The sequence below is a fragment of the Lissotriton helveticus genome, chromosome 2_2 (assembly GCF_964261635.1).
Source record: "Lissotriton helveticus chromosome 2_2, aLisHel1.1, whole genome shotgun sequence".
Taxonomy (NCBI): domain Eukaryota; kingdom Metazoa; phylum Chordata; class Amphibia; order Caudata; family Salamandridae; genus Lissotriton; species Lissotriton helveticus.
Genome location: NC_136060.1, coordinates 372,118,207 through 372,143,596, shown reverse-complemented (window position 1 = coordinate 372,143,596; position 25,390 = coordinate 372,118,207). Strand labels below are relative to the sequence as shown.

General features: G+C 48.6%; 1 protein-coding gene across 2 annotated transcripts in view; it reads left to right on the top strand.

The window, feature by feature from the left end:
• Positions 1-25,390, top strand: part of HTT (huntingtin) — a 1,924,961-nt gene that overhangs the window by 1,238,504 nt on the left and 661,067 nt on the right. For both annotated transcript variants that reach the window (XM_078678546.1, XM_078678545.1), the window contains one exon: positions 863-939. In XM_078678546.1, the coding sequence (XP_078534672.1) occupies positions 863-939 (77 nt within the window). The remainder of the gene's footprint in view (positions 1-862; positions 940-25,390) is intronic.

Here is a 25,390-nt window from a genome sequence, read left to right as displayed (position 1 = left end):
AACCACTCTCACTGTGGTTTTATCTGCATTGGAGGTGGCGAAGATTTGCACCGTACTCCTTTGGCGCACTGCCTCGGTTCCGTTCCATGAATCCTGGGCAAAGGATGCTCAGGAGGGCGCTTTATTAGATCATCTCATTCCCAGGCTGAGTGATAGACTTCCGCATTTATGTCATGGACATATGGACCGCGTTCTATCTGTAGAGCAGCTGCGACACATCTGAAAGTGTACTCGGGAAGTTCCTGAGCATCTTCCCTATTTCCTTTACCCACCCCTGATCCCTATACGCCTGACACTATAGATGCACCACTTGAGTGCCAAATAGAGGCAAGTTTCCTGTTTAATTTGCTTGCATGCCCCGTGGAGCACTCCCTAGGTTTGCATTAAACGATTCTCATTTTCGACTCTCCATGCCTTGCATTGACTTCCCACCATCCTATGTTGTAGGCGCTGTGCTGTTATCTCTGCACAAGGAATGCCATGTTTCTTGCAAGATTCTCTGCTGTTTTTGCTGTCCCTTCTGTTGTCCTTTTGCTTTTCTATGCCGCATGCCTCACAGCTTTATTGATGTATGTGCTGCTATGTTACTGGGCAGCGTATGCTTGTTAAGTAGTTGTACATGCTTTTCAATCTAAATAAAGAAAAGTGATACTGAAAATCCAGTTAGGCTGTCCGAGGCAGACAACCCACTACATTCTGCTGACATCGGCATGGTTTAGATTGTGACAAAATCTTCAAGGCCTCGGCTCAACAGAACATACACTAGGAACAATACTACAGCTCCTGCCTCTGTTTGAATGTCATAGTTTGTTGCATAATCTTCCATTTTATCATCTGACAACAACATTTCTATTTCTTACAGAACAGCATTGCTCAGTTACCAGTTGAAGAGTTGAATAGAATTCAGGAATTCTTGCAGAACAGTGGATTAGCACAAAGGTAACAATTTCATAATCATAAATTATACATTTGCTGAAATTTCGGTGCCACATCAGTTGCTGCACTTTTATAGTTAATTGATGAGAGAACAGATACTCATGTTAAGTGCTCCTCCGAACTTGACAAGGTGGGTCCTTAATACTTAGAATCAGTGGCGGCGACTCCGCTATGACGGAGGAGCGTCGCACCCCCCACCCCCGCCAGCCTCACCAGGTGAGTCTTTAGGGCGGGGCAATCTCTAGGGCAGTGATGAGAGGGAGTGGTGGGCAATGCCATGAGTGCGCATGTCGGTTTGGCCGTCCTGAGACGGCCGGCCAAACCCGACATGCGCACTGAGCTGTCTACAACCGAGCTGTGTTGCCAGGTTGGAGGCAGCAAGCACAGACTCCCAGTCTCTCAGGGAGTGCAAATTCTTGAAGCTCAGGCCAATCCTGACACTGCTTTCAAGCATGAGAGCAGTGTTAGGATTGGCCGCAGGGGAGACTGGGAGCCTGTTCTGCAGGGAGGACACATAGCAGAATAGTGGCGGGTGGTAGGTAAGGTCTTTTTTGCACTATTTTTTAAAATGCTATCTTCGTTGTCCAGTTCTCCCCGCCCAGCCACTCTGCCCACACACCAGCTGCTACTGCTTAGAATTCAGATACCTGGGCATTTCTTAACAGTCGAAATTCTACACAGAACAAAGGCTACATTAACATGAAGATTGAAAGCCTGATTTAGCTTTTGGCAGACAGCTTATTCTCACAAACGTGAAGGATATGCTGTCCGTCTTATTACATGTGCAATATATCCTATGGCACTTGTAATACAGCAGACAGCAGATCGGTCACTTTTGTGATGGTATTCCCATCCCCAAAACTCTGAATAAGGCCCTATTTATTAAAAATGAGAAATGTATTCTCTATATGGTGCAAAAGCAAGTTATTGCACCCTTTATCAGTACTTTCCCTGCCAAATGCTACTTTACAGGCTTCATGTGGCTTAGTTTGTTGAAGGTCATTTGGCTGTTACCTATAGATTCTGAAAGTCAGGGTATCTAGGAATGCCTGCTTTAAGCTTGTCCTGTTCTGCTACCTGTACAGGGCATACCTCACCCCGGGCAAATTCATGCCTTGTTCCCTGGCCTGTCATAGGTAACCCCAGGCGGAGCTGGCGTAGTGAGACTATGCAGAGGTCTACAGAGTTCTGGAAAAACTCTGTGGAAATCCGCTCCGCCACCCGCTGCCACCCCCCTAATAAAAAACATTATAAAACGTATTTAACATGAAATAATAAACACACTTACCTGTACTGCGGTGTCCCCGGGCTGCCGTCCTCCTCGCCGCCTCTCTCCTACATGAGACGCAGATGCCACCCAGAGTGGACAGACCGCTTTCCTCTCATCGCTCCTGCCTATAGTGGAAAACCCATACTTTGTGTTGGGCCTTCATCCCACAGCCTTCTCAGAGTTGCAGGGCTGGCTGCAGATCCATCGGACACTTCTTTTACACAGACGGACTGATCCCTTTAGAGCAACTGAAAACGGGCTACACAATTCCTGAAAAGGAATGCTTCCATTACCTGCAGATTTGGCTCTGGGTACCCACTGCAAGTTATGGCAGGAGTCACAGATGGTACTTACTTCTTTTTAAAAATGGCTTCTCCTCAGGGAGGGAGACCAGCTTATCACCACCGACTTGTATGCACTCTTGATCCAACCCCAACTGAAGAGAAGAGACAGGGCTAGAGACGGTGGGAACAGGAGTTGGGGCAACCACTTACATGCAAAGAATGGGGTACATATACTACAGTGCATGCCACACTGAACATAACACAGCGAGTGTGGAAACTGCTACTAAGATAGTCACTTACTGGTACTTCACACCCGCCAGGTTGCACCGAAGCAACCCCACTCACAGTAAGGACTATTGGAGAGGCTGCGGTGGACCGGGGACACTAGTTCACCTACTTTGGGCTTGTCTGAAGCTGACTCCATATTGGTACACAGTCCTGATGGACCGAGACATGCATCTTGACACAGAAGTCCAGCGCTTCTGGCATAAATAGTTTTGGGGATCCCCAACCCAATGACCTTTGCTCTGAAATTCAGACTAGGGTAAAACATTAGCCTGGCACTCGACACTGCATTGCAGGTGATACTCTCAGACTGGCTACATAGACTATGGCGCATTCTGGGTACGGAAAAGATAACTCCACTACCCACAACCTGAGGTGTTCCAGGAACTGTGGGTCTAATATATAGCGCTGCTCTCCATTGAGTTTAGTGAACAGGCATGCTCTAAACACCTTAGTTTGCTGTGTCTTGTGGCTTTGTCAAAGGATACTCGTGTTTCAGATATGGGCGCTCAAGCTGGGGCTGGGGTCTATCAGGTGTGGGGAAGGCCAGGAGCACATTAAAAGAGTGAGTATGAGGGAGGGACTGGGAAGGGCAGGAATTGTTGAGTTATTGTTCCATATTTTGCTGTTATTTCTCAAATGCTTCTTATTGTGCTGCAGACCAACCTCCGCCCCCTGACCCCCCTTTCCCTCCCCCCACCTACCACCAGGCGATGCTATTGATCACAGACGCATTCATTGTACAACCTTTACTTTGTAAATTCAATAAAACTGATTGAATCCATAAACGGAAGTTATTCTAAGAAGCATTTCTTATTTTGTAATGAATGTTCCATCCAAGTTTTGCTTTATTCGAAACAACATCACCTCCACCTTTATTCCTGAACCATGCTTCAGTGGTGGAAAGGTCACTCTACACCTTGAGAACATGGGGTACTTTTCTACTGTGTGAAATGAACAAAGGATTTTAGATTGTGCAGAATCTGTCCAAAATAGGAATATTCCAATATAACATAGCATGCATTGTTACATGCCGTGAAAAAGTCTACAGGCTGGTGCTCAGAAGAGAACGGCTCGTTCTACAAGATGAATGACAGTAACCGCAGCCCTTGATGTAGGGAGATCTTTAGTAAGACATCTGTACAGAAGCAATGAACAAGATGCCACATATCTTTACTAACCACTACCACAAGGATGCCCAGTTTAAGGGAAAGCAAGAATTGTACTGGTAATCTTGTAGAGTATATCTCAAATTCAAGCAGGAGAATCTATGCAAGATCCAATATATAATCACAGTTTGGCAGTGTAGAAATCTTTCAGAGTTACATGTGACCTACACCCCTCCCCAGTGAGAGAGAGAGGAAAATTATGATCAGCTTGTTTTTTCAATATTTTATTTGTTTTTTAATAATAAAGCTCTACAGCACTATCTGAGATGGGAATGATATACAGGAATCTGGAAACTATGTTTTGCAGTCCTCCCTCCTATACCCCCTAGTTTACAACAAAACTAAAGGCCGTAGAATCCTCCAGCCTGGTTTAAGATAGACACTGGGGAGCCATGCTGATGGTAAACCTCCCATGGTTGGGGTCCGGTTAATCCACACACGGCGGGTGTGTAACAGGGATATGAGAAATTCTCTGACCCGAATGGTGGAAAAGTCACAGAGAAAGAGTCCTCTCAGTATGGGTGGCATCAGCGAAAACAGGGAGCAAGCCCTGTGGCAGTGGCTCGTGTACAGACTCCACATGTAATAGGCCAGAAAAGTACTTGGTAATAGAGATATGCAGAAGGGCAGATCAGTCCTAAGCTAACAAAGAGATCAGAAACAGAGGCATGGTTAAGCACTAGCAGAAGGCATCTGCTGAGAGCAACGCTGTGAAATACAAAAATGTAGTGCAGACAAAATTTACAAGCACTACCCAGCACCTTACCTCTCCTCCCCAACGCAAGATGCAAGTGCAATATCGCAGATAGCAAACAAGAGAGGTAAGAAACAGGTGGGTAGTAAAGTTTTGCAGCTACCCAAAAGGAATGATTCTCTGAAGCGGTTTGTGATGGGATCAGACTAAGAAATTAGTGACTATCAAGACCCCGCCCCTATTAAAGACAGCAGCATGATTACTAAAAGCTTCATGAAGAAGGCAAAAGTTCTTCAATGACATCAAAGAAGAACTTGGTACAGTTTAGGAGGAATTGAAAAAGGGAACTCCAAGATGGACAAAAGTATGTGACTGACATGGAACATCATTAGTATTACATAGACGGGATGGAAGACAAGCAATCCCTATAGGAAGAATAGTTCAGCCGATCTGTCTTGAAGAAGAGCATATAATCCACCAGTAGAAGCTAGAACTCCTAGAAAATGAATCTGCAAGAAACAACAAGGTCCAGCTAGTCCCAAGAGAGCTAAATGGAGAGTTGTTAAAAAATGCATTATGGGCATTTTGAATGCTATGCTGAAATGAGCCTGCAAACAAGTCAATTAAATAGATCGTGTTCACAGAGTGGTTCCCCGAACGGGAAAAGCACATCCATTCCAGATATAGCAGTCCAGTTCATCCTTTCAAAGATAAAAAGTACCTGGTTGTACATAATACGGAATGATTAATATTCCGGTCTCTCACCGATTATCCTGCAGAAGAGGAGAAGCTTCAGGATGGTGACAAACTTCCGAAGAGGTCAAGGAGTTAAATATAGATAGAGCCACCCACTTTCACTTGTTTTAAATGGAGGGCCAAACAATGGGTCACCAGGTACTTAGCAGAGGCCTGTGGTATATTGGGCATAGAGCTGGTTGAGGACTCCTGCTCCTGGATAAAACCTGATGGGCCAATAGAAAGCAGAACCATGTGGCAAAAGGTTCAAAAAAAGAATAACATCAGCCCAGATAAAGAGGTGCTCTTTGGTGATCAAGCATTTGAAAAGGATCATTGAGGGTAGTGATGGAGAAAGTGAGGACCCCGCAGAGGAGGAGGACAGCATTCTCTGCCTCATAGGCTCCAGCAGTAAGACACGCACATTAGTGGGGACTAGAGAGGAGAAATGTATGTGGATGGACAAAGTTACGGTAAAAAGAATCATATTATGGACTACTAGCATTGAGATGGATTTTAGCTTCGGTTGATGGGTTACTGTGGGCAGAAAAGTTATGAGGTTGGAGGACCAAGAGGAAAAAGAGAATGGTAGATGGAGGGATTGGAGGAAGCAAAGCCTTTTCAACCTAAGCACTAGCATAATCACACAGAGTTACATTGCCTGGGAATGTGTATGCTTTCACAGTTTCAGGAGGCTGGCTTATTCAAGTGGTGCACCTTGTACTAATCCAGGCAACCCTCATGATGATTTTAGTGGTCTTTGATAACCTTAAGCTCTCAAAGTGGTAGCTGTGGAGAGCAGCCTCTGGCTTATCTTGAAGGTGTGTTAAGCAGCTTGTTTTACCAACTTTAATTGACAGTGGAAGTTAAACAAAAAAGAATCAAAATGTGTATAAAAATTGTTCTATTTATTACAGCACACAATCGCTATAACATTGGTATATCTCCTACCCAGTGATTTGCAATTGTAAAGAAGGACCCTTCCCAAAAGACCCAAAAGAATCGCCTTGGAGGGCATAAGGTTAAAGAGCCACCTCACCTGTGGATGCCCCAGGAACCAGGTTGACTGTACCAGTAAGCCCTGTGCATAGGGGTGAAGAGATGTCAGAACCTGCCATTGACCACAATAGGAGACCCAGGAAGAAATGCTTCTGGAGAAGTTCCAGACAAAGTCTGGTGGAATCCAAGGGTGGATTTGGGAAGTGAAGAACCTGCAAGCAGAGGGACAGAGTCTGTGCCACTCGAAGGTGAAATGGAGGCATGGAAACACAATGCCCACTGATGTGGGGAGGTTCAGGAGTGTTGACGATGACCTTGTCGTTGCAGCTGTGAGCACCAGGCAACGCTGAGGAAGACCAGGAGCTCTGCACGAGCTGTCCTATGTCAGATGTCGGGTCCAGGTGGTCGGTGTCTGGCAGGAGCACCAACAAGCCTTGGTAGCCGCAAATGGCGTGGAGAACAAAGAAAGGCAAACGTCAGGACTAGCAAGGTCCAGGAGACTCTCCAACAGCAGGAGAGTTCGAGCAGGCCCGACCACTGAAGGACAGGAAGACCCTCAAGAGGACCCACAGGATGGAGGCACAGGTGTCGCAAGAGGACCTCTGGCAGCTCACCCAAGATGATGGTCCACGATGCAAGGACTGCAGGAGGACGCTGATCTTTGGAGGATGAAGTGCTGGATGCTGGAACTTGTTGTAGCCCGAAGATCTCTGGTACAGATCCAACAGGTCTTGGCAACACTAAGTCAACATGGTGCACAGGAGCTCCTAAGCTCCTAAGTCTCAGCAGCTCCTACGAGGGATACAATCCTCTCAATTGCAGAGAGAACATGTCAGGCCTCTAGAGAGCTGCAGAACCACCACCTGTGTTGCTGGACCTCAGGAAGTCCATAGGACGACAGGAGCAGCAGACCAGTCACCTTATGTGGTGCCTGCAGATGCAGGGGAGTGACTCCTTCACTTCAAGGGAGATTCATTTTGATGTCCTTGATGCCCATGCATCTTTTGGAGATCCTGGTAGAGGCACAGGCAATGCAGAAGACTTTAGGAACAGCGAGACCAAGAGCAGCAGGAGTCTACCTTGATGCAGTCTTGGTTCCAGTCGAAGTACAACGAAGCCCAAAATGCTCAGACAGTTGAAGTGATATGGTTTCAGGCTTGAGTCTTGTTCCACGATGTGTCTGAGGACCCACCCACAGGAGATTTCTTAAATACCCTAACGAAACAGTTGGAATGACTTGAGGGTCCGTCTCAGAGGAGGGGCTGGACAGAGGGGATGATACTCCCCTATCCTTTGTCTAGTTTCGTGCCGGAGCGGGAACCAAGGGTTCCTGAACTGGATCAAACCGGTGTATTCAAAAAGGGCACCATTTGGGCTCTTCAATGCAGTCTGGTGGGGCTGGAAAGTGCTGATAACCAAGCTCAATACACTTAAGTCCTGCCTGGGAGGTTTCACCTCCTTGTGTCAGGAAACCTATTGTTCTACCTTCCCCTGCTCGAGCCTGGCTCACCGGCAGGAAGGCAGAATCGTGTCTGTGGTTGGCAGCAGAACTGGCTTGCTTGAAGGCCCTGAAATTCTGTTACTGGGAGTAGAGGGTGTGCCCTGTACATGGGATCATGCTTCCAATATCGTAATCTGTGTTGGAGATATGATTCCAACATGTTTGATACCAAACATGACCAGGTTCGGTGCAGCCATTATATAGTTAGACATCTCGTAATGACTGATGTCCACTGTATACCTTAAAATGGCTGACTGCACTTACAAATCTCAGAGTTGATTCTCCAGGCTTTTTAGGGGTATCCTGCTCATGCAGGGATATACCCTCACACTTATAACCAAGCATCCTGCCCTCAGGACTGAAAGGCCTACCATAGGGGTGACTTATAGATTTTAAGTTCAGGGACCGCAGATCTAAGAAAATGTATATCTGTCATGAGGGGTGCAAGCACCATCTCACACAGGCTGCACTGGCAGGCTTGTAGACACAAATCTGATAGAGAGATCTTGCCGCAGATTCCTTAACTTAGAATATCCCCAGGCGTCAGACTGGATTCTGAAAACTTTCTGCAGCAGCACCTCTGCGCCCCGGGGGCAGCGCCGCACGGTTCCGCCCTGACGTCATCCACGGACGTAGCGTCAGTGGAACCATATAAGCCCCTCCCGGCATGCTGACGTCAATTTTCTTCTTTTCCGCGTCCCAACGCGGATCCTGGAAAACCAGCAATTCCTTGGCATGTTTTTCGGGCCTTTTCCACGCCTTCGGCGTCACAGAACAGTGTGCGATGCCTTTGGGCTTTAAAGCGTGTGAGACCTGTGTACGCCAAATGTCTGTCACGGACCCGCACACCATTTGTATGTGGTGCCTAGGAGTGCACTACGACTCCGAAGAGTGCGACGCCTGTCAACAGATGAAACCTAAGTCCTTAAGGGAGCGTTACATGAAGTTGCTGGCCCCATGGCTGTCCGGTCCTGCACCTTCACGCCGCCGTTCTCCCTCTCAGGATCAGGCCCGCTCACGAGGTCGTTCCCGCTGACGTCGTTCGGAGACCGGTAAGCACAAATATAAGTTGCGGCGGTCGTTCTCCCGTAAACGTGATGCTGGGGCCCATTGCTCTCGGTCTTTGCCAGGAACCGGCACCCAGCGGTCGTCCACCCCATACCCTCCCTTGCCGGGGGTTGGAGCGACACGGGGCCAAATGGAGGCTTACTCAAGGGCCGTCCACTCTTTCATTGGGTCACCCCCTCTCCGTGGTGCACCTTCGGGTCCCACCGGCGGATTCATCCTCGGCGCCGGCTGCGTGCATCAACTCCGGTTCTGGTGTTGATATGAGGTCGATGGGACATGGCCAAGAGTGCCCACCCAGTCGTCCGTCCAGCCCCCCCGTCCAGTCACCACATAGCCCTTTGCTGCTTCCTGTGCTGACGTCAGATGCTTCACCGAGTTCGACGCCCTGTCGGCCTCTTTCCTCCCCACACATAGGGGTTGGGTCGCCGTCGGACTGCGCACAGGCCGAGTCCCCTCTGGAGATTCTCGACATCGATACGACACCTTAGCCTCCTCTGTTACAGGAGGTTGACGTCCCTCTGGACTCCCCATTCCCGAGGTCGTTTGGGTGCCCCTTGGTGCATGTACCTAGCATTCCGTGACCTTTGGATTAACCTCCGGTTCCTCTACTTTTACTTTCTAGTGGACGGGTTGTGAGAAGTTGGCTTGATATATAGTGCTCACTATTCTAGTGATCACTCTGTATCATTCCAAACAACCCTTATTGATGATTGGTTGTAAGTCAACCTTATTAGACCAGCTATCCTAGTAGCGTGGACAAGAGCAGTCTTTAGGCTAAACTCTAGAGGGCGTGTTAAGCCAGCTGTTTTACCATCACATATACCCCTTGAACACCAAGTGAAAGGACACCACACAAGTTGTTATAAAAATAAAGGATATTTATTTATAACAAGACTACCCTGAACTCTTTATGAGTCAGGGAGCTAAGCACAATCCAAAACTCTTACGAAAATACTGTAAGTTACACAATTTACACAAATGCCCGAGGGGCACGAAAAACCATATACTCTAAAAGTGGAATGCGAAATACTAGCAGGTAAGTAACACGATCCAGAGGCTTCAGGACCGCTAGGACTACCTTACTGAACCCTCAGGTTAGGAGCAGGAGGCCTAGGGAACCCGGGTGCAGAGTGGGAACTCTTACGCGGGATGCGGGACAAAGTCTATGGATGCTAGCAGTTTCTAAAGTTACTGTTTCCGGACGAATCCGACTAGGTAGACTAAAAACGAAAAAGGATCTGGACACTAGGATATTGAACCTGTGCTGGAGCACCGAAATGCTCGAGTTACCTAGCCCAGGGGCTGCGGCTGCATAGGGTTCAAATGACGTCTGGAATCCTCGTTGTAGTCTATGGAGCCTGAAAGAAGATGTTGCTGGCAGGCGACCAGTGAAGATGTTCGGTGTGATCCAAGGCTTGGTCAGTGAAGGAGACGACCTGAAAGCAGAGGGGACTTAGTTCTCAATCACTAGCCAGTGATTGTGTGGGCACCAGGATGGCACCGGGTGAAGTCACCGCGATCAGGTGAGTGGGCGACGCTGGACTCTGCAGTCACACGGACCAGGAGGCGTTGTCGGCGTCCAGGCTGGAGGTGCGAGCTGTCCCACAATGGTGTCTGCTGTCGGCGATGCTGGATCCAAGATTGGAGCAACAAACCTTGGCAAAGGCAAGCCCACGCGGTGGAGTCAAAATGGCGTCTGGAGTGGACCAGGAGGGTCCAGGGCACTTCTTGTTGGACAAGGAGCAAGAGCCAGTCTAGAGGACCTAGACCAGCGGTGAAAACGTCGTGGTACGTCGTCAGGAGGGTCACTAGCCGACGGGCAAGTGACCGGACAACGTGGCAAGCAGCAAAGAAGCAGAAGGGCCCCACGCAGATCTCGTGGATGCTGGGGGGCTGAACTTCGGTGCTGGAGCTGCTCAGGGTTGGGGCTTCTCAAACCCCAGTGCACCCACTCGAGGGTCGCTCGGCGGTCGTGCTGGTTAAGCGTCGTGCAGGTCTTGAAGATAGCCGATCCCACGGGTCTCGTCGCACCCACGAATCTCAGCTGGGCTGATGATGCAGGTAGAGGTCAGAGATGGCAGGGAATCCGGGTCTCGTCGAGCTGGGCAGTCTTGATCCGGAGGATGGACGTGCAGCAAACCGCAAGCGCTTAGATGGTGCCTGCTGGTGCAGGGTGGCTACTCCTTAGCCACAAGGGAGAGTCTTCAGAGAATGACAAGAGTTCCTTTCGTGGAAAGTAGTTCAAGTTTCAAGATGATCTAATTTGGGAAGGGTGCCCGCTCCTACCTTTATTCTAAGAAAAGGGGCTGGCACGCGACTAGGTCTTGCCCATGGGTGGGACCAGGAGGGGGGTGGTTACACCCCTCTCCTTTGTCCGGTTTCTCCCCAGCTCAGGGGCTGGTGTGCCCCTGGAACTGGTTTGAGCCGGCATATGCACAGTGAGCACCGGGGTGCCACTTGCAGTCACCTTCCTCTCAGCCCTGCCTACCTGGGAATACACAAAATCCTGTCTGGGATGGTGCTGGCACCGCCCCTGACAGGAAACCCTTTGTCCAGGCCTCCCTCGCTGGAAGGACTCCCAGCAGCAGGAGGTCAGACTTGTGTCTGTGGTGGCAGCATCCATTTTGTGATGCTGAGGCTTGAGTTAACTTTAACCGGGGTTCACAGTTACATATATGTCGTGTCCCTCTAGAAGGGTGGAATGCTAACCCCGTCGCCAGAATTGGCGAGGGGTTAGTATTCCAATTCGTATGACACCTTACTCGACATGTTTTGATAATGCTATGCCAAAGTTAGCATTTGACCGCAAGGTTCATAATGCACTTAAGAGTATATGGTATAGCGTTATCATGGAACAGCTGTAAGGAATTCGTTCCGCAAGCTGCAAACGGGCTCAGCTCATGCCAGAGCACCATCTCACATAATTCCAGGCACTCTGCCTTCAGGATTGATAAGGCCTGCCATAGGAGTGACTGATGGGAATATATGTGTCCATTTTAGGGTTAGATATAGGAATACTATATCTAAAGCAAAGGGTGATTACACCACCTTGCCCCAGCTGTCGTGCAGCCAGTTGTGTCAGATTTGGGTGGCCAGCCAGGGGTGGCATAATACATGCTGCAGCCCCTGGTAGGCCCTGGGTACACCTATGCCCTGGATACCTAAGGTATATTGTACAGGTACTGATAAGGTGGCCCAGTACCAATTGGTAAATGCACCTAGGGTACATGCTTGTTAATTTAGAGAGAGAACAGCTAGGCTGTGGGTCTGATTAGCAGGCCCACGGCCAGGGAAAGTGGTAAACCAGTGAAGCAAAAAGCAAAAATCTGGGGTGGCCATGGGATTGCAGACCCCACTCTCCTACATAACCCCCCCCCCCCCACCTTAGGGACATTAAACTAACCTTGACCAGGTGAGTCTTCTTGTTCTAAGTGGAAGTACCTGGAGAGACCATCTGCATTACCATGGTCAGTCCCTGGGCGGTGCTCCACTGTAAAGTCCATCCCCTGTAGGGAAATGGACCACCTAAGAAGTTTGGGGTTTTCACCCTTCATTTGATTTAGCCATAGGAGGGGCTTATGGTCGGTCTGAATCTTGAAGTGAGTACCAAACAAGTATGGCCTCAACTTCTTCAGGGACCAAACCACAGCAAAGGCCTCCCTCTCAATAGCTGACCAACGTTTCTCTCTAGGGGTCAGCCTTCTACTTATAAAAGCAATGGGCTGGTCATGACCATCAATATTCAGCTGAGATAGAACAGCTCCCACACCCAACTCAGAAGCATCTGTTTGGACAATGAAAGGCTTGGAGTAGTCTGGCCTCTTGAGAATAGGTGCAGTGCACATGGCCTGCTTTAGTTCATCGAATGCCTTCTGACAGCTAACTGTCCACTGAACTTTCTTTGGCATTTTCTTACTTGTCAGGTCATTAAGTGGAGTCACAATGGTTCCATAATTTCTGACAAATTTCCTGTAATAACCAGACAGGCCCAAGAAAGCTCTGACCTGTGTCTGGGTGGTTGGAGGAGCCCAGTCCTTTATGGTCTGTATCTTGCTCTCCAGAGGTTGAACTTGGCCTCCACCTACAAGGTGGCCCAAGTATACAACTTGACTCTGCCCTATCTGGCACTTAGTAGCCTTGATAGTGAGGCCTGCCTTTTGCAGGGCCTCTAAAACTTTCCTCAGGTGGATCAGGTGATCCTCCCAGGTGGAGCTAAAGACAGCAATATCATCTAGATATGCTGCACAAAAGTCATCCAACCCAGCGAGAACTTGGTTCACCAACCTTTGAAAAGTGGCAGGGGCATTTTTCAAACCAAAGGGCATCACCACAAATTGGTAATGACCTCCTGGGGTAGAAAATGCTGTCTTGGCCTTGGCATCCTCAGCTAACCTGATTTGCCAATAACCAGCTGTTAGGTCAAATGTACTTAAGAAAGTTGCAGAAGCCAACTTATCTATCAGTTCATCTGCCCTGGGTATTGGATGGGCATCTGTCTTAGTGACAGCATTGAGACCCCTGTAGTCTACACAAAACCTCATCTCTCTCTTACCATCCTGGGTGTGAGGTTTAGGCACTAGAACTACAGGACTAGCCCAAGGGCTCTCTGAGGGTTCAATGACTCCCAATTCCAACATCTTTTGTACTTCAGTTTTTATGCAGTCCCTGACGTGGTCAGGTTGCCTGTAGATTTTACTCTTTATAGGCAGACTGTCTCCAGTGTCCACCTCATGTGTGCACCAGTTTGTCTGACTGGGGGTCAGAGAAAACATTTGTCGGTAGGATTGAAGGACTTGCCTACAATCCTGTTGCTGATGCTCAGAGAGGCTGTCAGAAAAGACTACACCATCTACTGACCCATCATCAGGGTTCTGAGTGAGCAGGTCTGGGAGAGGGTCACTCTCTTCCTCCTGTCCTTCATCTGTGGCCATGAGCAAGCCCATGTCCTCCCTGTCAACAAATGCTTTGAGCCTATTCACATGAAGTACTCTGTGAGGGCTCCTGGGAGTTCCCATGTCCACCAAGTAGGTGACTTCTCCCTTTTGCTCAATGATGAGGTGGGGTCCAGACCATTTGTCTTGGAGAGCTGTTGGGGCCACTGGCTCCAACACCCACACCTTCTGTCCTGCATGGTAAACAGTTAGGACAGCCTTTTGGTCATGCCAAGCTTTTTGAAGTTCTTGGCTGGCCTCCAGGTTTTTAGATGCCTTCTCCATGTACTCTGCCATCCTGGAGCGGAGACCAAGTACATAGTCCACTATGTCAAGTTTAGGCTTTTTGAAAGGTAACTCCCATCCTTCCTTCACAAGACATAGGGGTCCTCTTACAGGATGTCCAAACAAAAGCTCAAAAGGGATGTAACCAACCCCCTTCTGTGGGACCTCTCTGTAAGCAAACAGAAGGCAGGGTAAAAGGATGTCCCATCTTCGCCTAAGCTTTTCAGGTAACCCTTTTATCATCCCTTTGAGGGTCTTGTTGAATCTTTCAACAAGCCCATTGCATTGTGGGTGATAGGGTGTGGAGAATTTGTAATTTACACCACACTCCTTCCACATAGCAGTCAGGTATCCTGACATGAAGTTTGCACCTCTGTCAGAGACAACCTCCTTAGGGAACCCCACTCTGGAGAAAACTCCAACCAGGGCCCTAGCCACCACAGGAGCTGTAGTGGTCCTAAGGGGAATAGCTTCTGGATACCTGGTGGCATGATCCACTACCACCAGTATAAATCTGTGCCCAGATGCTATTAGGGGGGTCCATTGGTCCAACAATGTCAATCCCCACTCTTTCAAAGGGAACCCCCACCACAGGTAGTGGTATAAGGGGGGGCCTTTGTGGTGCCACCTGATTTGCCACTGGCTTGGCAGGTGACACATAAGCGACAAAACTCTTTAGTGTCCTCAGACATGTGAGGCCAGTGAAAGTGTGGGGCAATCCTGTCCCAAGTCTTGTTCCGGCCTAAGTGACCTGCAAGGGGAATTTCGTGGGCTAAGGTGAGATGGAAACCTCTCAGAGACAAGGGGATGACCAGCCTCCTGGTAGCACCAGGCTTGGGGTCTCTTGCCTCAGAGTATAGGAGTCCATCGTCCCAATATACCTTATGGGCACCTGTAGCATTCCCTGCAGCCTCAGCAGCAGCCTGCTGTCTGAGGGATTCAAGAGAGGAACAGTCTAACTGTGCCTGCCTCAAGTCTGCCCTGGAAGGTCCCCCTGTCCCAAGAAACTCAACCTGTTCAGGCTCAAGCTCTTCTAGGACAGTTCCTTCTGGGGTCTTGGGGTCAGTCTCCTGAGAGAGCTGATCCTCCACCTGAGGCAGGGGGGAAGGGTCAACCTTACCCCTACTGCTCTTTCTCTTGGGTAGTGTCTGGTCCATTCTTCCAGGATCCAGCACTAGTTCAGCTGGGCATTTATTGGCCTGTGACCTAGTCACAGCAAGGACATGTGCTGATAAACCTAACATTTCCACATGAGTCCTATACTCCACATCTGACCATAAGGAGGATTCCAAATCATTGCCCAAAAGACAGTCCACTGGGAGGTCTGAACTAACAACAACCCTTTTGAGGCCATTTACCCCTCCCCAGGAGAAATTAACAAGTGCCATACTATGGGAGGTAGTGGTATTGCTAGCATTGGTCACCAGGTAGTCTGAACCTAGTATTACCTGGTCAGGGTCCACAAAGTTTGGTGTCACCATAGTGACACTGGCACAAGTGTCCCTGTAGGCCTGAGCCATTTTTCCATTGATCAAAGGCGTCTGCCTGTACTTGCCCAGAGTACTGGGACTTATTGTAGGGGTCATATCCATGTCCCCAGTACAAACAAGAACAGCCTGAGTAGGTATCCTGACTAAGTCAGAACCCGCCTCAGTTCCCAGGGTTAACCCCACTATAGCCTTAGGAGGATTACTACCACTACTAACTGTACTAGGGGGTGCAGATGCCTTAGGGGCAGTAGTGGTAGGAGTTGGGCCTTTCTTGGTGCACTCACTAAACCAGCGAGTATTACTTTTGCAGTACTGGCACCATGGTTTCTTCTGACCATTATTCTTCTTCTTTTGGGAATTCTGGGACCCACCCTCTTTAGATTGTTGGGGCCCTGTTGAAGACTTCTGGTCATTTTGCTTATTCTCATTACCCTTGGGGTCTGCTTTCTTTTGGCCACCACCCTGGTTCTGGTTCTGCTGCTTGACCCTTGTCCTGACCCATCTGTCTGCCTTCTTTCCCAATTCTTGGGGAGAGGTCAGATCTGAGTCAATAAGGTGCTGATGCAACAACTGATTTTGACAATTATTTAAGATTTGTTCTCTCATAATTAGATTATACAATCCTGTGTAATCAGTAACTTTACTTCCCAGTAACCATCCTTCAAAAGCCTTAGTGGCACAATCAACAAAGTCAGCCCAATCCTGAGACTGAATTTTCTGGGTGTCTCTGAACAGCAACCTGAACTGTTCAGTTGTTAAGCCAAACCCATCAATTAGTGTATTCTTCAGGACTTGGTAATTGTTAGCATCCTCAGCTCTAGTAGTGAGGAGCGTATCTCTACCTTTACCTTCAAAGGAGAGCCACAATATAGCTGCCCACTGACTCTGGGGGATGCACTGGACAGTGCAGGCCCTCTCCAAAGCAGTCATCCATCCCCTTGTTTAAAGGGGGGCACTGTTTTACTCAGGTGTCTAGTATCAAAACTCCTGTCTTTATCCTTGGGGATATTGCTGCCACCAGTGGGGACTACCCCACTCAACTGTTGCTCTCTAGCAAAGGCAAGCTTCTCCTTGGCAAGGACAAGTTCTTCCCTCTGGATCCTTAGATTAGCTTGTTTCATCCTTGCTTCATGTTCTCTCCTCTGAGGGGAAGTCATTCTCCTCTGGGGAGAAGTCATTCTCCTCTGAGAAGAGGCATGAGAGTGCACAGATCTATTGGAGTCCCTAGAATGAGACCTATCTCTTCTAACTCCAAAGTTAGGCCTGCTTAGGGTCAGTACTGGGGGTCCCCCAGATCCTTCCCTATGTAGTTCTACGTTGGCCCTAGTAAGTCTGCTGACTAGCTCAGGACCATTGTCTGCCTCATCCTCAAAAAGAACCTCTTCATCCTCCTCCTCCTCTACTTCCTCAGTTTCAGGGAGGTCACGATCACCAAGGGTACCTTCTAAGGCTGGCATGCTCCCATCTGTATGAGTAGCTTTTCTAGCATCATATGTCTCTAAGAGACCCAACAGAAAAGGAGTGGTAGGGTTAGAACCCTGTTTCAATTTCCTGGAGGTACACAATTGTCTCATCTCCTGGAAACTGAGAGCTGCATATCTGGAAAGGACCTGTGGAGGGTCACTAGCCATTAGGGGAGTCTCTGCAGACTCTCCATGGGTAGACATGCTTCTAGTGTGGTGTAAGTGATGCACCTACCTACACTATGGGTTTACCTACTGATCCCTTGCTAGAGTTGTAGTCAGGGTGTGCTAAGCCCTGTTACACTACAACAGCAGGTTCAGTAGAACTCAGAGTATTCTAAGTTAAGTTATATGTACCTTGGTACTTATGTGATCTTTCAAATGATATTCTTAGGATACGTGTGTGGTAAAACAACAGCAAGCTCAAATCCCAACCGCTGCTCACCAATGTGAGAAGTTGGCTTGATATATTGTGCTCACTATTCTAGTGATCACTCTGTATCATTCCAAACAACCCTTATTGATGATTGGTTGTAAGTCAACCTTATTAGACCAGCTATCCTAGTAGCGTGGACAAGAGCAGTCTTTAGGCTAAACTCTAGAGGGCGTGTTAAGCCAGCTGTTTTACCATCACATATGCCCCTTGAACACCAAGTGAAAGGACACCACACAAGTTGTTATAAAAATAAAGGATATTTATTTATAACAAGACTACCCTGAACTCTTTATGAGTCAGGGAGCTTGCACAATACAAAACTCTTACGAAAATACTGTAAGTTACACAATTTACACAAATGCCCGAGGGGCACGAAAAACCATATACTCTAAAAGTGGAATGCGAAATACTAGCAGGTAAGTAACACGATCCAGAGGCTTCAGGACCGCTAGGACTACCTTACTGAACCCTCAGGTTAGGAGCAGGAGGCCTAGGGAACCCGGGTGCAGAGTGGGAACTCTTACGCGGGATGCGGGACAAAGTCTATGGATGCTAGCAGTTTCTAAAGTTACTGTTTCCGGACGAATCCGACTAGGTAGACTAAAAACGAAAAAGGATCTGGACACTAGGATAGTGAACCTGTGCTGGAGCACCGAAATGCTCGAGTTACCTAGCCCAGGGGCTGCGGCTGCATAGGGTTCAAATGACGTCGGGAATCCTCGTTGTAGTCTATGGAGCCTGAAAGAAGATGTTGCTGTCAGGCGACCAGTGAAGATGTTCGGTGTGATCCAAGGCTGGATCAGTGAAGGAGACGACCTCAAAGCAGAGGGGACTTAGTTCTCAATCACTAGCCAGTGATTGTGTGGGCACTAGGATGGCACCTGGTGAAGTCACCGCGATCAGGTGAGTGGGCGACGCTGGACTCTGCAGTCACACGGACCAGGAGGCGTTGTCGGCGTCCAGGCTGGAGGTGTGAGCTGTCCCACGATGGTTTCTGCTGTCGGCGATGCTGGATCCAAGATTGGAGCAACAAACCTTGGCAAAGGCAAGCCCACGTGGTGGAGTCAAAATGGCGTCTGGAGTGGACCAGGAGGGTCCAGGGCACTTCTTGTTGGACAAGGAGCAAGGGCCTGTCTAGAGGACCTAGACCAGCGGTGAAAACGTCGTGGTACGTCGTCAGGAGGGTCACTAGCCGACAGGCAAGTAACCGGACAACGTGGCAAGCAACCGGACAACGTGGCAAGCAGCAAAGAAGCAGAAGGGCCCCACGCAGATCTCATGGATGCTCGGGGGCTGAACTTCGGTGCTGGAGCTGCTCAGGGTTGGGGCTTCTCAAACCCCAGTGCACCCACTCGAGGGTCCCTCGGCGGTCGTGCTGGTTAAGCGTCGTGCAGGTCTTGAAGATAGCCGGTCCCACGGGTCTCGTCGCACCCAAGAATCTCAGCTGGGCTGATGATGCAGGTAGAGGTCAGAGATGGCAGGGAATCCGGGTCTCGTCGAGCTGGGCAGTCTTGATCCGGAGGATGGACGTGCAGCAAACCGCAAGCGCTTAGATGGTGCCTGCTGGTGGAGGGTGGCTACTCCTTAGCCACAAGGGAGAGTCTTCAGAGAATGACAAGAGTTCCTTTCGTGGAAAGTAGTTCAAGTTTCAAGATGATCTAATTTGGGAAGGGTGCCCGCTCCTACCTTTATTCTAAGAAAAGGGGCTGGCACGCGACTAGGTCCTGCCCATGGGTGGGACCCGGAGGGGGGTGGTTACAACCCTCTCCTTTGTCCGGTTTCTCCCCAGCTCAGGGGCTGGTGTGCCCCTGGAACTGGTTTGAGCCGGCATATGCACAGTGAGCACCGGGGTGCCACTTGCAGTCACCTTCCTCTCAGCCCTGCCTACCTGGGATACACAAATCCTGTCTGGGATCGTGCTTGCACTGCCCCTGACAGGAAACCCTTTGTCCAGGCCTCCCTCGCTGGAAGGACTCCCAGCAGCAGGAGGTCAGACTTGTGTCTGTGGTGGCAGCATCCATTTTGTGATGCTGAGGCTTGAGTTAACTTTAACCGGGGTTCACAGTTACATACATGTCGCGTCCCTCTAGAAGGGTGGAATGCTAACCCCGTCGCCAGAATTGGCGAGGGGTTAGTATTCCAATTCGTATGACACCTTACTCGACATGTTTTGATAATGCTATGCCAAAGTTAGCATTTGACCGCGAGGTTCATAATGCACTTAAGAGTATATGGCATAGCGTTATCATGGAACAGCTATAAGGACTTGGTTCCGCAAGCTGCAAACGGGCTCAGCTCATGCCAGAGCACCATCTCACATAATTCCAAGCACTCTGCCTTCAGGATTGATAAGGCCTGCCATAGGAGTGACTGATGGGAATATATGTGTCCATTTTAGGGTTAGATATAGGAATACTATATCTAAAGCAAAGGGTGATTACACCACCTTGCCCCAGCTGTCGTGCAGCCAGTTGTGTCAGATTTGGGTGGCCAGCCAGGGGTGGCATAATACATGCTGCAGCCCCTGGTAGGCCCTGGGTACACCTATGCCCTGGATACCTAAGGTATATTGTACAGGGACTGATAAGGTGGCCCAGTACCAATTGGTAAATGCACCTAGGGTACATGCTTGTCAATTTAGAGAGAGAACAGCTAGGCTGTGGGTCTGATTAGCAGGCCCACAGCCAGGGAAAGTCGTAAACCAGTGAAGCAAAAAGCAAAAATCTGGGGTGGCCATGGGATTGCAGACCCCACTCTCCTACACGGGTTAGTCTCCAACCGTCTCCTACCGATGGTTTGTTATCGCCCCCGAGAATGGCGACTGAGGCTAGTGCAGCTTTCGCAAAGGCTATTCGCAGGGCTGCAGATATTCTTTGCTTTCAGCCCCCTGTGATTTCCCTGCCCTCCGATCCTTTACTGAATCTCCTCCACATGGAGCCTGTTGAGGTGGAGCCTTTGCTGCCCCTTGGTGGGTCTTTTTTGTCTGTGTGTTATACTCCTTAGTTCTAACAGGACTCATTTGAGCCCGGGCAGCCATCTTTGCTCGGCCACGCGCTGATTGCGGTCAGCGCTCCAGTCGCTGCACCCCATCCTGTTATAACCCCTACTTAACGGGCGATGATCGGACATGCAGTGCTTACGAGGTTCCGACTTTTTAAACTTTTAAAACTCTTTTTTTATATCATTGTTCGTGGGAAACTGGTCTAGGACCACTCAGGGCTTATTTTAAGACTGTTTACTATGGGAATTAAGAGTATTTTCAGGGGGCTTTTAACCTTAAAATTGTGTTTTTGCTGATTAACTTTTTGTGCAATTGGAGTGTGTTATACTACTTAGTTTTAACGGGACTCATTTGATTTGAGCCCGGGCGACCTTCTTTGCTCGGCCACGCGCTGATTGCGGTCAGCGCAGTAGTCGCTGCACGCCGTCCCGTCATAACCCCTACTTAATGGCCATTGATCGCACACGCAGCGGACGTGAGCAGGGGGGCGCGCCAATGGCGCGCCTAAGGCAAGCCCGTCTGCGCGCATCCGAGCCCAATCGGGACCAGGGGCCACAACCCCTGCTCATTTTCAGACCGCCCAGCTTACCCTCTTTTAACCAACTCTTCGAGCTCCGCAACCGTCAGCACGATGACTGCGTGCACGTGCATTTTGATACGGCTGATTTTATGCCGAATAGTTGCGATAAATGTAGCTTGAGTTTGGATATTGAGCCCCAAAAAAAATTCAACAAATCCTCAGTGATCCACCACATAATACTAAAACTCGGGACTCGAGAACTCCGAATTCTGTTAGCTCTGTTTTTAGGTTTTTTAATATGAATTGTCGTTCGCTTCCAAATCACAGAGCAGACATATTTGACCTATTGACTAGCACACGACCAGATGCTATGTTTTTTTAACCGAAACCTGGCTTCAGGGGAGTTCTGGCCCTGATGTAGCGGCCGCGCTACCAGCTGATTATTCAATTCTACGGTGTGATCGCGAAGACAGAATGGGTGGTGGGCTTGCTATTATTTTTAACAACCGGTATACATGTAAATCTGTTAAATTAATCTTTAAGGGATGTGAGGCTATGTCTTTCCAATTAGCCTTAACCCCCCAGTTTACCCTCTCAGGAGTGTTAATTTATCACCCACCTGGGCCAGCTGCCTTTTGGGCCGCCTCTCTGCCAGATCTAATCGCCCCTTATTTGTTAAGAGCAGCTAATTTTACGATCGTGGGGGACCTTAACCTTAATTTTGATTACCCTACATGCTCTGTTAGCACTACTTTAATTACTGATCTAGCTGCCATGAATTTCTCGCTTTATATTAATGGTCCCACTCATGTGGCAGGCCATTTATTAGATCCCATTTTTTCAACCCGTCATAACGTATGCTGCTCCCCTGCTCTCCCTGTCCTTTGGTCAGACCACTTTTTAGTTTATTTCAAGGTTACGATAGACCTAAATAACCTTTTTATTTCTGCTGTAGGTAATAAGTTCAACTCTATGAACTGGGGGAAATTAGACATGGAGTCTTTTAACACTCTTTTAGTTAATAACATCCCTATCATCAACCAGGTCTCTATGACAGACCTGGGGTCGATTAATAATTGGATCTCTAAATCTGTGGATACCTGCCTCCCTTTTCTACTCAGAAGGTAAAAAATCATCGCCCTCCTGACCCTTGGTTTTCACAATGCCTTAAAACAGAAAAAAGTAAATGCAAAGTGCTGGAAAGGCATTGGAGGAAGGATTATGCTTCGGAGTCTAAAATTGCTTATAAACAAGCAATTAGGAACTATCACTCCCTCTGTAATACTGCCCGGGCAGATTACATGAGCTCTACTATTACCAATGCCCAAAACTGCCCAAAAATCTTTTTTAAATTGGTGAAGGAACTCTCTGGAGCTGGTACCCAAGCTCCCCCTCCTATTCTCACGGAATTCCAGTGTGAGGATCTTGCATTGTTTTTTTTAAACAAAGTTGAAATAATTTACTCAGCATTAAATCCTTCACATTTGAACAATACACAGCCAACATCTACTGCCCCCTACCTTCTAAGTCCAATTCTTGGCCAAAGGTTATACAGGAAAATGGTTAAAATAAATTAGAGCATTGGCTCCCGCTTGATTTCATCTTTTAGTCAGATTCTCGGCAGCCTGAAATCTGGTTCTCCTTTAGACCTGCTCCCTGTCACTGTGTTGCAGAAAATTGATCATGGGGCTACTTAATGCTTCCCTGCAAGAAGCAGTGATTCCACCTGAGTGGTAACACGCTATGATTCTTCCATTATTGAAGAAATCTAGTGCTGATCCAACACAGCAATCGAACTTTCGCCCCATCTCTCTGCTTCCTATTTTTTTCAAAAATGTTGGAAAAACACGCGAACCAACAATGGAATCAGTTTGTTGAGTCCCATGAGCTTTTACATCTCTCTGTCAGGTTTTCAGAACAGTTTTTCGACTAAAACCATGCTCCTAGGAGTGACTGAGTTGCTGCGTAGTCAGTTAGATGCAGGTGACACTGTAACACTCATACTATTGGATTTGAGTGTCGCCTTTCACACTGTCTCTCACACTGTACTATTGCAAAAATTCCAATCTATTGTTGTGGCTGGGCCCGCCCTTAGATGGCTGGAGGTATTCTAGGAGAACCGCACATATCAGGTTTTTTCCTCTGCTGCAATGTCTAAAACCCATATGTCCCCTTAAGGGGTTCCACAGGGCTCTATTCTTAGCCCCTTAATATTTAATATATATGTGAAACCACTGGCTGACATTGCCACCAAATCAGAGTTGGCAATTTTTTCGTATGCTGATGACACTCAAATAATCTTTTCTGTTTCTGCTAAAGGAGTGTCTAAACCCTCATCCCTTCAGGCAGGGCTCTGTAAAATTGCAGGGTGGATGCAAGCCAATTCACTAAAACTTAACGGGGATAATACTGGGGAAAAATAAAGGACTATGGAGCCCCCAACACCGGCCATCTGAACTGGGCCCCCTTCCTCAGCCCGTCCAACAAGCACGCAATTTAGGTTTTGTGTTGGACGATCGACTTTCTATGAAATATTAATCTATATGTTTAAAATCAAAACCGGCAAGGCCCCTGAATATTTAAATACTATTGTTCATCAATATGTCCCAGCTCGCTCTCTTCGTTCATCCACTCAATCGCGATTTATGGTGCCCATGCATAGATTGTCTCGTATGGTCGGTAGATCCTTCTCCTGCCTGGGCCCTACTTTGTGGAATTCCCTTCCCATTTCACTTAAACAAGAGACTACCTTTATTCATTTTCGTAGGGCATTGAAGACTTGGCTTTTCAATCGATAAAGTACCCCTCTTTTTTGGTCCTTCAGGCAGTGTCGGGAAACCCTTGGTTAGCTGTGCGCCTTATAAATTTAATAATAATGATAATCGTGCTTGGTACCTGGGCACGGCCCTCCTCTGGTGACCCTATTGATCGGGTCATTGCTCTCCGGCATCGTGCGGCCTCGGATGATCCTCTCTGCCTGTCCCTTCACCCTAGAGCTCAGGGTCTGGTTGTCCAGCTGGATTTTGACTTGCAGCCTTACTCCACTTTACCGTTGTTACCTCGCACTAAGGAATCTCGATGGCTGGAAACATGTGGTCGCCACATTTTTGCCTCTACCGGTGAGGGCATCCGTGCATTAAACACGTCTTGCGTGTTCGCACGTGCTTCCTTTGCCCTTTGGGACTTAGTTGAACTCCTTCTTCCTTCTCTCCCAGAAGGACCCGAGGTTGAATTACACCGTCTTCTCGATGGCTGGGGAATGGCGCAATTTTCCCTTCGATCATCCCTTGATGCAACTGACTCTGTGGGTAGGGCACTGGCCCACTCGGTTGCTTTGCGCCGCCATGCATGGCTGTGCGACATTCGTTTCCCAGACAATGTTTGAGATGCTGTTCGGGTTCTGCCATTCAATGGCGTGGACCTGTTTGACTGCCACACTGATTCAGCGGTCTCCCGCCTCATGTCTGGTCTATCATGTCTTTCTGGCCTTGCTGGCTGGTTTTCTGCCTTGTGGTATCTTTTTCTTGTGCATAGGCGATGTTGCCTTGTTGTTTTGAGTCCTGGGTTCTTAACGTAGTACCCAGATGGTGTAGGCGGTTGTTCCGCCCTCTTTGACTTTGTTCAGTACCGCTGGTCGGCTGGTTCTGCCTTCTTTTCAGTTCTCTGACTGTGACTTTAACCCAAGAGGACCTCCCTCGCAGGGGTTAAGACTTACCCTATGTGGGGTATTTGCTGGCTATTATATAGCTGCCTTCCTATAAGGAAGGCTTGGTACGCTCCTGTGGAGTCGTCCTCACAGAGGTTGTTCTGTGGATCAGTTTGTCCACTCTTTTCTGATGATATGCGACCCACAGGTTGGCGTCGCTCTATTGCACTTTCAGTTAGGGTTGGGGTCTACGGTTGTCCATAGTACTTCCCGGTATCAGTAGAGGTTCACTACCATGAGGCTTCTGCCTCGTCTGCCCTTTCCAGGGGTGTTTTTCAGCTACGCTGTGCTCCTCTTTGTCAATGTTGGCTACTTTTCTTTTCGCCATCCACTGTCCCTTGGGACCCCTTGATCTGTTCCGTTCCTGCACAGTTCATCCACGGCTGATGCCCTGCCATCATATAGCGTTAGGGCAGGGCCGCTGTGCAGCACACTTCTTCAGTGTTTGCGCTTCGTGTGGGGGCACCCTGGTATGTTCGCTATCATGGGGCGCCTGCGTACTTTCTTCCACTTCTGCGGTAACTGGTTCTACCCTCCACTCTCCGAGATGGGTAATGCTTTCTCGTACTTCAGCCCTGTCTGGCCTTGTCTTTAGGCGGTGGCGTCTTCGCCATGTA